Here is a 16,046-nt window from a genome sequence, read left to right on the forward strand (position 1 = left end):
TGATGTTTTTACTGGAGGAGACGACCTCTACTCACTCTGAACCGGGCCTCCTCTCATGGTACTATAAAACACCTCAGAGTGATTTAGTGTTTTATGTTAAATTTGTTTGTTTTATTTTGTTTCTAAACTCTGTAGAATCATTTTTACTTCGGGTCCCTCATCTAAAGGTTTGATATATCTCAACAAAGTTTTCTGTGGATGTTTCTGGTTCCAGGGTGATACTAAGTTCAGGGTTGGACTACAGAAACACATCATCCCTGCTGCTTTGGTTGGTCAGTCCACCACTCCATATTAATATGTCTCAAAAACCACTGGATGCATTGAAATTTTGGAGCAGAATCCTATTGAATTTGGTGATTCCTTGACCTTTTCTCTAACACCACAATGACATTGATATTTGTGGTTTGTGGCCTCACAGGGAACTCTGCATGTCTGTAGATCCTTCGTCTTGGTCTGAGAATGTTGTTTTAAACACATTTTCTCACAGATTTTGTTCCCACTGTTTCAAAAACAGTTGTTAGCAGTGTTTATTGGTACAGTTTGATCCTAGTGACCACAGCTCAGATAATGCTTTTGGGTTATAGAAAGTGTAAGAGATGAAAAAATGAAGAAAGTCGAGACCCACGACTGTGCAAGTTCACATGTAACTGTAATAGTTGTTGGATCATTTCCTTTTTCGGTCCAGACTTTAATTTTGAAAGAGGGAAATTATGTGTTTTCCAGTAAGTCGCCAGTCTTTGCTTACGCAGATCAGGAAGTGGAACTGAGTTAGATGTTTTGATTTTTTTCCATCTGAGGTGAGACATTCTCTCCATCTGGTTCATCAGTCGTGAGTGTTTGGACCTCGTTAATTGTTTGTGTATAAAGGTCATAAATGTTTAGCTGCTTTTCCTCCCAGCCTATAATCAGCAGCAGCAGCTGCAGATGAAGCTGGTGGAGAGAGTTGATGATGAACACCTGATAAATAGCCGAGCAGAGCTGCAGATAGTCAGTCTGCAATAAACACACATTTTCCTCCTGTTAGTGGAACATTTGCTATAAGGTGCCATGTCCAGCTGTTTAAGGATCTATCTAACAAATATCACCATGAAACAGCTGACATTAAGACAGCTATTTTTTGTATTAGAAGTTTTCTGAAATTTCATAATTATAATATGCAAATGTTGCATGAATTTGCATACATTTCCAAAACAGAAATGTGAACATTGCCTAGAACCAGTTGTTGACATGTTAGAGTCAAAGGTTTTTACAGAGAGGGGTTTGGATATCTCTTTTTTTAATCACTTCATGAATCAGAAAATACTGTCAATAGCCATTAATAATCAATTTTCACCAAGTTTTAGACATAAAATATTCTAGAAATCAGGCTGTGAATGATATATGAACAAACCTCTCAGTACAAACCTTCAGAATATAAATAGGAATAAAACTGGAAGGAGCTGCGGAAGTGGAGATTTCTGGCTCAGTTTATGAGAAAAACTCATTTTGAGAAAACAGCTTTTAAAGATATGAACTGTAATTGAAATCTACAGATGCAAACAGGCGAAGCTTTAGTACAACAAAACACATAAATGTGTATTTTGGATGTTTTCTTTCCACTCGTCTAAAAGAAAACATGAATTGACCAGAGAATGAAAAAAATGTTTTTGCCTGTGTCTCACCTTTGAAATAAAACTATATATTTGTGAACATTTTTCAGATTTAAAGGTTTACATCTTCAGGAGGAACCAATGGTTTTGGGCCTGAGAGCCACAGACAGAGGAAGGAAGTCAGAAAGTGTTGGGAGACGGACTAATATTGTTGGTTTTGGCCTTTTCAAGGGATTTGATGACAGTAAGGAAAACAGAATAACTTCTTACTTATTCTTTAATCAGCTATAAGCTTCAAAGTCAGAGTCAAGGTCCTGTAAAGGCTCTTTCCTGTTTCACTGACAGACTGTCACAGTCGATTGGACAGAGTCTCTGCCAGGTTCACTGCAGACGAGCCGAACATCCAGCACGACTGCTGACACTGAACTAAAGCTGATTATGGTTATTAGTGAAAGTACAGGAGCTGACTGAAGCCTGAGGTTTGTAAAATTACAGGTGTTTGGTTTCTGTGTATTTAAGACATACTGAATGATAAAACCCCAGGAGTCCATTTCATAAAGTGGATACAGTATGCAGTGTTTTTGAAAGTGATCTCTTCAGATGTGGTTAGAACAGTGCAAGGAAAGTGTTTTAACTTTAATTGACATAATCATTTTCTCTGTTCTTACATTCTCAGGTTTAAATTAAGAAGTTGAAGTAGTAAAAGACCCTGACATGAAACTGAGAGGACTGTAAGTTGCAGATGCTGAGGCTGTTTACTTCTTCAGCTGCCAATCATCATAATCCGATAATAACGCTAACTTAGACACACTGTCAGAATTATTCAGCCAAGTCAGCTCCAGCTCTGCCAGAGTCGCATTTACTCATGAGGAGCTCTGAAGGCCGTGAAATCTGGTTCAGACACTCAGTGTACACAGAGGATGAATCCTAATGGTGATCCTAAGACTTTTAATCCAGCACCAAAAGGTCAGAATATTCAGTTTTTGGAAATGTCATGATGTAGTCCAGAGTCAAAGGCTTTAGAACCTGTTTTATAAATGCTTAGACCCTAGATTCAGATAAGGAAAAACTTTATCAGGAAACAAGACTAAAGGGAAAACGTCATCAACAAAACTACATCATTTGTACGATAAAAAGGAGTTTACCTGGAATGGTGACAGGATTGGATGTAGGTTGTGTTCAGTGGGATGGTAGGGGTCAAGCGAAGGGATGAAATGGGAGGGGTCTAATGGCGAAGGGACGAATTCGGTTGAAAGTCGTCTGGGTCATGTTCGATGGGAATGTAAGGGTTGAGGAAAGGGATGAAAGGGGGTCGATTGCATGGAGATGAATGTTAGCCAAAAGGAGTCATGGTGTGATCGGATCATCAGGGAACCCAAGGCCCAAAACAGCTCTGACCCATTAGGGCATGGGGATGTCCTGCAGATCCTTTGGGTCCTGTGGGTTGCAAGTGGGGGGCCTCCATGGATCTGGCTTGTTCCGGATCATCCCACTGATGCTGGATCAGATTGGGATCTTTAACGGTTTTTGTGGTGTGGTGGGAGCATTGTCCTGATGAGGAAGGCCCTGCCATTGAGGAGTGCTGTTGCCATGGGGGTGTATGCTTGGTCTGCAACAGTGTTTAGGTGAATGTATTACATGAAAACAACATACTTGGTTCCGGTTAATAAACCTAACTTTTTGAGACATATCTACAGCTTGGTGATATTAATAGAAATTAATTGACACCAATGGCTGCCTGGAGGGAAGGCAGTTTAAAAAGTGAACATCAGTGGGTGATGGTGAAAGATGTTTAGGGAGTGAGTAATAACAACAAAGCCAGGAGTGAGTGAATGTTCGTCCTGAGTGGACCTGGCAGTTTCCAGTCTGGGCACAGTGTTTGGTGGTTTGTCGGTCTGGTCGGAGTGTCCATTCTCTGAGCAGCTGAAAAACCACAAAAGCTGCTTAATTGTGTTATTATTGGACAAACTCTCCAGTTTTCAAGGCTTATGAAATATTCTGAGTCACTGTGTTTCTGTGCCTGGCAACTCATATTTATGTCCAAAACATGAGCAGGTTCATCAGAGGGTGATTCACAGATCAGCAGAGTAAAGATGTCGCTTTGCTTGTTAGAGTAGTTTACGTAGGATTTAGTCCAAAGTTGCATTTAAAGAGCAAAATATTTTTAATTTTTTTCACACCAAATAAATGGAGCAAACAGAGTACAGAATTCCTGCTTTGGGTGATTTGCAGACATGGTTGTTACTCATTGTTTTTATTACATTTTTTAATGTTTTTGATGTTGTATATCCTCCTTGGCTTGGCTTGACTTGTTTGTTGCTTATTTGGCCGTGGCTGGGAGCATTATGTTTTTGAGTTGTCCATCCATCTGTCCCATTCTTGTGAACATATCATCTCAGTAACACTTTGAAATTTGGTACAAACATATACTTGGACTCAAAGGTGAACGGATTAGATTTTGATGGTCAGATGTCAAGGTCATAGTGACCTCACATTCTTGTGAATGTCATATATCAGGAACGCCTGGAAGGAATTTCCCCAGCGTCCAATCTTTATGCTAAGCTAAATTATGCTAAGCTAGGCTAACTCCAAACATGATACTGAATATCTCACTCAAGGCATTCATTCCAAAAAATGTTGAACCATTCCTTCCCTTTGTTTTGTGATAAAATGGAGTCAAGGATTTATTAAAAAAAAAAAAAACTCTAGCACTGTCAGGACTCAGTCGTGTCTACAAGTAAAAACAAACAAAAATAAAGTTAAAAACATAAATAGTGTGGCCTTAAACTCCATCCATTAATCTGCAGGTAAAAAATTTACCAACATGCAGCTCTGATCCTCCAGCAGCAGCAGATTAGTGAAGCATCTCTAAAGCTTCAATTCTCCATTATTTATTCAGACATCAGCACTTTCTATAATCCACAGTTTACTCTGTTTTGACAGTTTTTCTTTTAAAGAGGCGTGAATCACGAACCTCCAGTCGCAGTCGTCGCCCAAAACAGTGTTTGACACTCGGCTGTCCCTCCCTTTCCCGTGGGACAGACAGACACTATTGTTATGTCTCATTGACTGACTGCAACGTCACCACCAAACTGCATTTTCAGTCAGCAGCTTGATGAAGTGTTGGCTGTGATGTCAACCTCATTACAGTCATTATCCCAAATTAAACAAATGACTGAGACCGTAAACCAACTGAACTGTCTTCTATAGGGATTTGTTGATTTGCTGATTGTTTTATGAGGTTTTTTATAGAAGACTAATGTTTAGTTTGTCCTGCTGTGGAGAATAAGCTCCTGTTCACTGTCTCTCTCTAGCTTTTCTTTGAAGTCAAATTAGAGATAAACAATCAGAAATCTGGAATGAGTCATTAATTTGCTGTGCAACACCATGAACCAGTGACCAAACTCTACAACTCTACATTTAACTATGCAATGCATTTTTCTCAGTTTTAGATAATGACTGAAGAAAGCATTTTAGCTAATAAGTAGTTTAGCAGCTAGTCGTGGATACAGTGCGACACAGGCTGTAGACTGTTTTTGTTGTGTGTGAAAATTTATGAGAGGTTGTTCTTCAAGTTGTCTCTTTTATTTAGGCTGTAAACACTCAGACACATGAAAAAAACAATTCCACATTAAATCATGACGTGCATGCATGTCAGTGAAAAAGATGAACTGAATGGAGGAGCAGTAGTTTAGACTGTTTCTTCCATGAAAACCTGTCTAGCTGAAATTAACATTTCATTAAACGCCTTCCCCTGAGCAGCAACTGTCCAAATCATAGCTTAGCAACAGGATGTAGGCAGACTTGTCTCCAGATGCTGAGGTGGTGTTCACGGGGGTGAGGTAAGAGTGATACTCTGCATTTAAAGATTTTAGAGGGTGGTGTCTTTTTTCCTAGCTTTTCTAAAACCACAAACATGGGAGCTGAAGTGGGACTGGAGTTGACAATTATCATTGTCAATGTCTGACAATGAGACAGGTTTCCCACAGTTTTTAGAGTTTCATGTGAAGACTTCAACATCAGCAGGTGATGACAGATTCAAATTAACAGCAGGTTTCAACACCTGCACAATCTTCTGCAGTAGACTTAAAACAGAAGAAGTTTCTATTTGTGGCAACTGAGAAGATTCAAAACACCATGCACTGTTGTAATTCTGGTGGTTTGAATATAATGTACAGCTTAATTTGAAACAGCTAGCATCAACATAATTTTATGGGAATACTCTGAGAAGTTTGGAGCTTTCTGTAAGGGATGGCAGCTGTAGTCAGTTTGGACTCACAGCAGTGGTTTGAGACATTTCTATGGCTGTTTTAATTCTTTTTCTTAATCTGCAAACTACAAGCTGCAAGGTTTTCAAAGCAACATTTTAAGCCTACATGCTTATTTGATGTGTCAAACATGGTTTTTAGTGAAATATTCCTTCAGGGAAGAAATAAATTTCACCACTAAGACACACTTCGGATGTTGTGAACTCTGTTACCAAGAGCTGACTTTATATTTGTAGAGAGAAGTTGGAGGCTTTCCAATTCTTTTCAATACAGCCTTAGTTTTCTTGAAACAGCATCTAGTGGACATTAGGGGAACTGCCGCTGATCACTCCCCCTGCTGCTCGGTCTACAGACCTTTCAGTTGTCGTCTCTACAGTGACTCTGTGGTGGCTACAGTATCAGACACTTGATAATCAGACAGAGTCCCAGAAAAGTGATGATGCACAGACAGGAGAAATGGAGGGATAGGAGGAGCAGGATATCTCCCAGCAGGCTGTTCTCTCGGGGGTGAGGCAGAGGGAAGTCAGGTTGAGGTGGAGGAGGAGGAGCAGGCGGAACCTGGGGCATCTCGCAGTAAATGCCGGTCCAACCCTGGTAGCACTGGCAGGTGAACTTGTGCTTCATGTCCAGGATGTCGTGGTTGTTGAGGTGACCACTGACGTGGAAGTGGGGGCCCCTGGGCGTCAGGTTGCGGTGGATGTTGAAGAAGCGAGGGTTCAGGTGCAGGTCAGGCACCTGAGTCAAGACTCTTGCGGACACACCTGCCATTCTTCTTGCACAAAGCTTTGCTACACAGCTTAGCAGCAGACGTGACGTTGATGACGTAATGTCCCAGCGGACCGTCAATGTACTTCTTCACTGTCAGACAGTTCCTCTGAAGGAGGTGGGGGACAAAACACAAGGTCAGAGGTCTGTAAAGTTAAAGGATCGCACTCGTTTTAAACCTGGAACTGCAAATTATCTCTACTTCATGTTCACCACACTGGTTTCCTACTTTACAGGCATTGATTTATGTTGAATTTAGAGGTTCTGGGCTGAAATTTACTAAACCACCAATCATTTCCAATAGATGTTTACAGAGTTGTTCCTGTTTGTTTCTTTGTGTTATGGGAAATGGATCAATTGCTTAACCCCATTGTATGCCGCATATGCTATGACAACCATAGAAGATAGCTTGTTTTTCTGTTTGTGGTTCTAGAAAAACTTCAAAAAGACAGCATGTGGCGATAATAAGTTAGTTAAGCATCCTAACTCTAGTGCCTTATGTCAAAGTTTTTATCACATGAATGAATGTTTAAGTGTTCATTTTACTTATACGTTTGGTTTTAATTAGTTACTTGATGCTATAAAAAGTCAGATGTAAAACAATAGAAATCCTGACCACTTTCAGACATAAATCAGATGCAGTTGCATAGTCAGACTGGTCATCCCCTGAATTTCTTTCACAGTCTACCTTTGTACAGTGGTCTTGTTGTTTTTAATTGTCATTTCAGCACAGTCAGAAAAAATTACAAACACTATTTTTAAAAACATAAGATTCTGGAGGAGAGAATAATGATGTCTGCCTGTATTTATCACAGTCAGAAATCATGGAACTTAGTTTTATGTACTGTGACTGCATGCGACTTATGTCATCAACATTTGTGGTTCCCTAATGCTTTGTGGCTTGTTTTATGTAATGTATGCTGTAATGTAAGAGTAATCCGATAACATAATGAGCACTAAGTTTTAATGCTGCCCTTTTGGTCTGATTTCAAGTGAATTTAAAGCTTTTGAGGGGGGACTTCATTGAATTTTAACCAGTTCTAAGTCACCAGTTTGAAATATTTTCAGTTGTTGTCGTTACCTGTGATCGAGCGTACTCTGATGACCCCCAAAGGACAACACCTGATGCTCCCAAGGCGGCACTCTCTCCGATGGTATGAACCAGATCACTCTGAAACAGAAAGGCAGGCATTTTTAGACCTTAAACACCTGACACCATCTGTAACTGTCTAGTTTTCATTGCCTTTTATGACATATGCAGCAATCGAAATGCTCTCTAGGCTACAAACACACTGAATGTAAAGTGTCTTTTCTCTAAAAACATACCTCTGAAAGAACCACAAAGGTGTAAGCATAGAAAGGTCTGGAGTAGACAAACACAGGCAATGTAAAGTCTGTACGAGCAATGGACGCGATCCTCATGGCTTCCTTGACTCGATAGTGGACAAACTTGACTGTGTTGGGGGAGGACTTGAGCTCGTAGTCCAGGTAGATTGACGGGTAGAGGGCCGTGCTTTCCTTCCAGAGCCACATCAGGTGGTCGTTGCGAACGTGCTCGATGTTGGGACATTCGCCAGTGTACCGTTGCGGGTGCTGCTTGTATCCGTAGTTGTAGCAGTCTGGGAACAGATAAAACCCCCACAGCCCGTCAGGCCTTCGGCCCTCAGCCAGAGCTAAGGTCAGGTTCATGAAGGCCAGCCCGGCCCTCTCAAAACTCTCCTTCGCCTCTTTCTCCACCTTACTCTCCGGCCAGTGTGGGTGAAGTTTCCGGATCTGTTCCTTGGACTTGTTGCGGTAGATGTCCTTGGAGCCCCAGTTCCTGACCCACTGAGGCCTCCAGTTCTCCCAGTCAATGACACCCAGGCCTCGGAAATCCTTGTGAGGGATCAGCTTGTCAATGTCAGCTCGGGCTTTGCTCAGGTGTTTGGAGATGCTCTGGTTCTGTGGCAGTCCACCGTTAACAGGGAGCCCAGAATTGGAGTAGTACGGGTAGTATCCCAGGTGGCTGTGGTAGAATATGGTGACATTCGGTCCACTGAGGGTTTCGTTGAGGTTTGCTACAATGTCAAACACACTGAGGTCTAGGTCCACCTTAAATCGAAGGCGGCAGGACTCGGTTGGAGCGTTCCACACGACAATGAACGGCCGGTGAGAGATCAGAGGTGCACGGGATGGCTTCACCTGGTCGCCCCCAACTTGGAGCTTTACTCCAACGGCAACCCACAAGGCCAGCGCCAGGAGAGGGAGCCCCATCTGCACCATGGCCCCCGATCCTTCATGGAGCAATTAGTGGTCCTACATAGGCAGAGGGGTGAAATTACATGTTTGAAGAGAAAATACACACATCATGAAGCTTCAGTGAACAGAGATAATCGGACAGGCCTGAGTGATGATCACTGAAGTGAATGCTCCAAATTCCACAACACAACAAAACACAAAGCTCCCCTGTTCTCTGATTGAGCTGGATGCTGATTCAAATCCCAGAACAGCAGAGACAGCTCACCTCTCTCCTTTACTTTTCATCATTTAAAATCCAGAACAGCTGGCAGCTACAGGACAGATACAACTAAAATGGATGCTCTGTTTGATCATCAATTTTACAAATACATGGATGCATCTTTGTTTACAAAATGGAAGTAGGTGACACACTGACGCCAAGAGCCATGTGTTTTTGAATAGTTTCAAAGTGAAGCAGTTGTGTTTTTTAGTGAAATTTGCTTTAAAAAATGTGCATTTTTACTTAGGAACCACAAATATGAAGCTTAAAAAGTCATTCTGTTTATACTCTGTTGCACATACTCAATCACATTTAGTCTCTTTATAGCTGTGCCTTCTATTTTCTTCTCATTCTTCTGAAATTGTTCCCTTCAGTTCTTTATGTAATAACCCCCCCACACACACACACACTCTCCCCATCTAATTGCTACTGGCGCCCCCTCATATGCAAGTAATTCATATTTAAGTTTTTCCAAAGTCGGGGGAAGGACATTGTGACCCGGCTCTTGGGAAACATGACCACTGAGGTTGCCTCCAAGGACGCAACGGAAAATCTCCCATCATTCTCTGCGCAGGATTGTAACCAGAGCAGGGCTGCAGGAAACCACCGGTGTGGGCTGAGGCTTCTCCGATCATTTAAACTTTTCATTCATCTCAGGAGGTGCTGGCCTGGATCTGATGTTCTCTGATGGCTTTAATGGCACGAGAACTTTATGATCACTGTAATCTTGGATGTGGATCAGTGAGTGGAGAGTCGGAGGGGATGACGGTGGAAGATGGGAGGACTCAAGAGTAATAGTCACAGATAAATTGTCGAAATTTTTCCTTCAAAACATTTAAAGAAGGCTGTAATTTATCAGAGACTTTCCTCATGTCCGGCTCAGCTTAGGAAAGCATTTCTTCAGGCTGTGTGTCTCGCACCGGTTTCATAATCCTGATGGTTTTTCTGGGGATGCTGAGCCAAGACAAACAGAGTGCGGTGAAGCCACTCAGGCTGTCCTCCAAACCACAGAAAGGCCCAGAGCCTCTGGAAATGCAGAGACTCTGGACCACAAGAAAGACCCCCCAAACGCAAAGTCTGAGTCCAAACTGACACAGGAGACTTGGTTTGATGTTTTATCTCAGACAGACACAATGGAACGGTGAAAAGGCAGCAGAACTGAACTAACTGGATCCAGATGATGAGGATGGAGAGGGGTGGGTGGGTGAGCTGTCAGCCAACCCTCATGATGTTTTGCCATGCTGGTGGGTTGGCTCTGTGGATGGCAATGTCAGTTCACCAGATTGAAACGTCACAACAGCTGTAACTACTGAATGGACTGACAGATATTTATGATCCCCAGAGAATCCTGATTACTTTGGTGATCACCTGACTTTTCCTCTGGTGAAATTCACATTTGGGCCTTGAAATTTGAAATTTGAGTCAATGTGAAGGAAGCTGTAGTGTATTAACTGCGCCTGATAACTTTGCCTCTGCAGTTCATCAGTTTATTGGTACATTTCCCTCAAATATCAGATTCAATACTAAGAATCTTGGTATCATTTCTGCTCTTGCATCCTTCCATTGGCTTCCTGTAAAATTTAGGATGATGCATTTGGCAAATAAAATGCTTAGGCTGCAGACATGGCAGCATTTTGTTGTATGGCTACAGGTCGCAGGCAGATCCACCACAGTCTGCATCTGGTCTAACTATCATTTCGTCTGTTCAGAACATTTCTGACTGTCCTCTGGTTCATTCTCAGACCAGGATTCTTTTTATGGATCAGGTCCATGATGGCATCTAGTCTAGAGAGTAGACTTGTTAACTCAACTCACTTACTAAGCAGATCTGGCCTCATCTTGCAAACACATTTGCAACTCCTCACATGTTGGAAGTCAAATCAGGGGTCTGACTCAGATTTTCTGTGGTTTTAAAGCCCCCCCCCAACACACACATATACACACCCACCATGATGTGTGGTGTTGCTGAATAATGACCGTCACTCTGTCTCTGGTCGCTGGACATTAACGGTGGATCATAAACCGTTAATTCAAGGCTGGCTTCATATTTTCCAGACTACCCAGGACGAGCTGGTCATGAATCAAACACACTCTCTTAGACTCATCCAGACCGGCCTGAGACCCCCAAATACAGCACCACTATATACAGTAGGAGGTCTCCTTTAGAATTTGATGACCCTGTGACCTTTCCTCTAGTGCCACCCTCAGGGCAATCTCGCATGCATCATCAGACACAGTTTCATCTTTGAACAAAGTTCCCGTTGGATCGTCAACACGTCGCCTACAGAGGCCTTTACCCTCCATCACTCTCTCACATATGCTGATTATTTCTGGTTCATTTCCAGCTTTCAGTGGAGTCTTGATTGTGTTCATGTGTGGTTTTCAGGCTGCGGTCTCTCTGCTGCACTTTCCAGATGTGATTTTATGGTTTTATTAACACCAGAGCTGAGGCACTTCACTGCTGCAGCAACCAGAAGCTGCGTTTCACATTTTACTTTCACAGTTTAGTCATCAAGTCCGTCTGTCCACCCATCTGTCTGTTTTTTATCCTTAAGTATCTCAAACCTTATTTCAGTTTTCCAAAAACTCTGACTTTCAGCCAAGTAATTCAGTTGCAGTTGCACTGATGTGAGCATTAAACTATCTTAACTGGTTTCAAACCATCGGTTACAGGCAGATGAATTTGTGATATGTGTTTTTAAAATTATTATGACATTGTTTTTCCTCTCTTTGAAAGAACACTGCAGTAGGAACCTTTAATCTCAGTATTGATATTGATTTCATTAAATCAAATCTCTGACTAACCTAAAGCTTCCAAAAAATAAAAAGAAGTACTGATAGAATAATAGTTTCTTATGATGGTTGTAGATCAGATGTGTAAAGACAGGTGACCAAATCTGAGGTAAAACATTTCAATAATAGGAATAAAAACAGCTTTACCTTCCTGTCTTTGCCGACCATGCTGAGGATTGAAGCCTCCTTTTTGATGATTACCTCGCCTTTGTTGTTTTAACCTCAGATACAGAGATTGTCTGTCTGAAAAGCCTCTGAACTGCCTCTCTGTCCCCTCTGTCTCTCCGGTCTCCTGGGTGTTAAAAGGGGGTTGAGATGCCCCACTATTGTTTGTGTGGCCCCTCCTCATCTTTGCCCAACAGGTCTCTCATTTACTGGACCAAACAGGGGATGATGCCCCAGACAGTAAACAGGCTGGAGCTCATTTGCTGGTCTTAATGCCCAATGTGGATAGCAGTTACCTACATGGGAACTTCAGGAACTTACCCCCACAATAACAGTCAAGTACATGGATGTGATACTGTGATATTGTTTGGACCATCCTGAACATACAGATAAATACCAGAGAGGTAGATTTTGCCCACTGAATCAAGAAGTTTCTGTAATGACATCAGATTCCAGACAGGGCTGTAGCCAGGATTTTAGAAATGGTAAGGTCCAAGCCAGTTTTTGTGGGTCTTTAGGTCTGAACCTTTCTGATCACCCATAGCGCTCCCCAGAAATTCTAGACCAAACACAAAAGACAGTCTGTCAAAATTTGGGCAATGTGAAGATTAAAATACTCTTGCAAAGTCTTCTCCACATCGCCAAGGAAACCATATTTTTCTGCCAGGAATGGTAAGAAGAACAGTTCAGTTAATTGGCCCAGAGGATCCTGTGTCTTTGGTGGCGGCTCAGACCCTGATTCTTGCCACTGCAGTGACCCTGGGAAAGGTGTTGTACTCACCCATCTGTGCAGCTGAGGAAACATCTGGAGGATTATAAACCAACTCTCAGCTCTGCCGCACCTCTGCATCAACCTCACAGAAATGTACAGAATCATCAGTTTCTGCCTGAACAAACAGACAGACTCAGCACAAACATTTACTTTATATCACACCTGGAACTGACAGCAGGTAAGTTTACACCACCTAAATATTAATTTAAGATTAAATCGGAGGACATTCCTTCAGCTGGAGAAACAACTGACCAGAAACTGATATAGTTAAAAAAATCCCTTCCGTGTTTCCTATTTGCATTTTCCGCAGATTGTTGTTATGAGTGTCTGACAACATTATGGATAGGATTCCTCCAGAGACAGAGCTTTTTATTAAAGAGGAAGATCCCTTTTAGTTTAACCAGAAACATCTCTATATGTCACTCCACTGACAAAAAACAGTGCAGTAATACCTCTGCCTTGATCTTTTAGTGTGTTTGTGTTATTTTGTGGTACTTTTACTTCATGTGAAGGATCTGATTACTTCTTCCACCACTGAAAGTCACACAACACAAACTAACAGATGGAGGCAGTGGTATTCCAGCAGCTCCTGTGTTCTGAGAAGTAAAATTCCTGTTTTTGCCAATGGAGTCTGGTAGTACAGCACGCAAACGACCTGCAGCAGCAGCTTGGTTTCATAATGCATAGCGGTGGAGGTAAAGCAGTTCCTGTCAGCTGTAGAAACATTAGAAATGCTGAGCAGAGTGGGTGGATGTTGTAGATGTAGGATCGAGGATACCGGGTGGTTTCCTTAAAGCTTTGTCATTATTTATCTGGCAGCAGCAGCAGGCAATGTGCAGGCTTTCAGACACTTCACACCTGCATTAAGCTGCATTTTAGGCATGTAACCTCATAAAACTTCACACATGAACAAATTGTTATGTAACCAATCGATTCAAATCTACTCTACAAGTGTTCAGACACATTTGGACACTGTAAATGTGCCTGAAACACAAATAGGAGTTGCACTAATGGAGGATTTCGTGTGTCTAAATGTGCTTGTTTTTAGCCAAGTTTTTGGTTTCAGAGATGATTGTGTTTTTGTCCACTGCTCTGGTCCAGACTGAAATGTCTCAATAACTACCGGATGGATTGCCATGGAATCTATCAGAGGTTTTTATGGTCAGATTGTGTTGGACAAGAACTAGATTGTACAAAATGTCATCCAACCACATTGGAAGTCAGAGGTCTTTAGAGTTTAGAGGTTGGGTGCAAAGCCAGCCGTCACAGAAGGAGAAGCGATACAGCGTCATTTAGATAATCAGGTAACACAGCATGTTTACAGTCTGTCCTTGAAGACATGGATGATGTTGTTGTTGTTCAACAAACGTGAAAAATAACAGTCAGACGCCTGGCCAATCACTGGCTGCTGTGATTGTCAGATCTGTGAACGAATGTCTGGACAGGAAACGACACAGACAAACACAGACATGATGATTCTCATCATGCCACTCTGCAGCAGCTTATATTAGATTATACCTTCAGACTGAGAGGAGAGAGCCCAGGTTATGTCTGGGCCACAGAGGAGGATTCTGGGAAGAGGACGTCGTCACAGATGCTCATCTTGTTTGTCTGAAGTCTTTTTCAGTTACAGCTGATATTTCATACGCAGCAAAATCTACAACTTCTTTTCACTTTAAAAAAAATTAACCTACAAGTGGTTTAATTCAGTTGGGAATTGTAGCTTCAGAGAGGTGAAGCTAAACTGTGAGGAAACAATGCATTAAAGCTTAAATGCAAAAAATTATCTTTAATTACAGATTATTTGTCCCTGTTGTGTTGATAAATGAATTTGATGTTTTGGATTTGATCAAGTCTCATGTTCCTGCTTTGTGTTCAGTTCAGGTCAAGGCAGAGGTGAGGTTGGACAGCTCAGTGTCTAACGCCATCTAGTGGTGTCATCAGTTAAATACATGAATATACAGGATATTAGCCACATTGCTCTTCACACCTGGCTGTTAAATAACAGATCATTTTACATGTTTGAGCCTCAGAGGATTATTTAGATGAAACAATGTGAAGGGTTTGGTGCTGCTAACAGTGAAACATGACGAGGTGTTAAAGGCCAACAAGTTTACAAACCTCATTTCATCTTTAATAACACGTTGTTTGTATTTTTTAAATGTGAGATCTTTACATATTTACATGTGTTTTTATCCATATTCATCACACTTTACACAGGACTACAGTTGTGCCTTTATACTTGTTTGTCTTTTTTAAATTATATCTCAGGATCAGAATCACATTTATCTTGTCTTATTATATCATATCATCAAGGAAAAGTTTCCAATCTGGATGAGTAACTGCTGGAGGACAGATAGAGGAGGGGAAATTTTCCTCCACAGCAAATTTACAAACCTGAGAAACACCTGAACAAGACGAGATGAAGATCATCATCAGATCTGTCTCAGTCTTGCAGCAGAGTCTGTTCTGCTGGAAATCTGCAAAAACAACAACAACTCCCTCCCCCCTCGACCCCTCACCATCTGTTAAATGAAGATTATCACTGTCGTCTGTCTTTCACAGGTGTGTATGAAAGATGACGGAAGTTGTTAATTCATGAGATAAAAGCTGCAGCCACAGTGTGGAGCCTCAAAAGAATAAGACTAAAACACAGCAATGTTTTGAGCTAAATGCTAACGTCAACATGCTAACATGCACTCAGTGATAATACTAACATAGTGATGGTTAAAGAGTGTAATGTTAGCCATTTTCACCATCTAAGTTTAGCATGCTAGCATTGGCTAATTAGCACTGAACACAAAGTGCAGCTGAGGCTGATGGGTAAATTGATGCCTGATGCAAAGTCAACAGATCAACAAAGTTGATGAGCTCAACATAAATGTCTGCACCAAAGGTCATGGCAGACCATTCAGTAGTTGTTAAGATATTTCATTGAAAACAAAAGTAAACACCTCTTTTGTTGGTTGGAGGAAAACTCAGAGGGTCACTGAGGGTCGATGGGATTCATCCTCTGGAGACCACAAGTGTTTGTATGAGGGTTTTAATTGCACTTCATCTTTCAGTTGTTGCGATGTTTCAGTCTGGACCAAAGAGACCAGCTGTCAGACTGTACAATATCTCAACACCTCGTGGTCAGATTGTGCATGAAATGTCCAGATCCCATTCCCGCTCTCCAGAGGATGACATCTTTACAT

The 16,046-nt window shown here is 41.7% G+C and overlaps 1 protein-coding gene across 1 annotated transcript; it reads right to left on the reverse strand.

Moving 5' to 3' along the window:
* Positions 1-6,247: 6,247 nt before the first annotated feature.
* hyal6 (hyaluronoglucosaminidase 6) lies at positions 6,248-8,884 on the reverse strand. Its single transcript, XM_018705112.2, is given in 4 exon segments — positions 6,248-6,586; positions 6,588-6,731; positions 7,704-7,793; positions 7,949-8,884. Coding segments are annotated over 4 exon segments (1,509 nt in total).
* Between the last annotated feature and the right edge of the window lie 7,162 nt (positions 8,885-16,046).

Source organism: Lates calcarifer, linkage group LG10 (assembly GCF_001640805.2).
Source record: "Lates calcarifer isolate ASB-BC8 linkage group LG10, TLL_Latcal_v3, whole genome shotgun sequence".
NCBI classification, from domain to species: domain Eukaryota; kingdom Metazoa; phylum Chordata; class Actinopteri; family Centropomidae; genus Lates; species Lates calcarifer.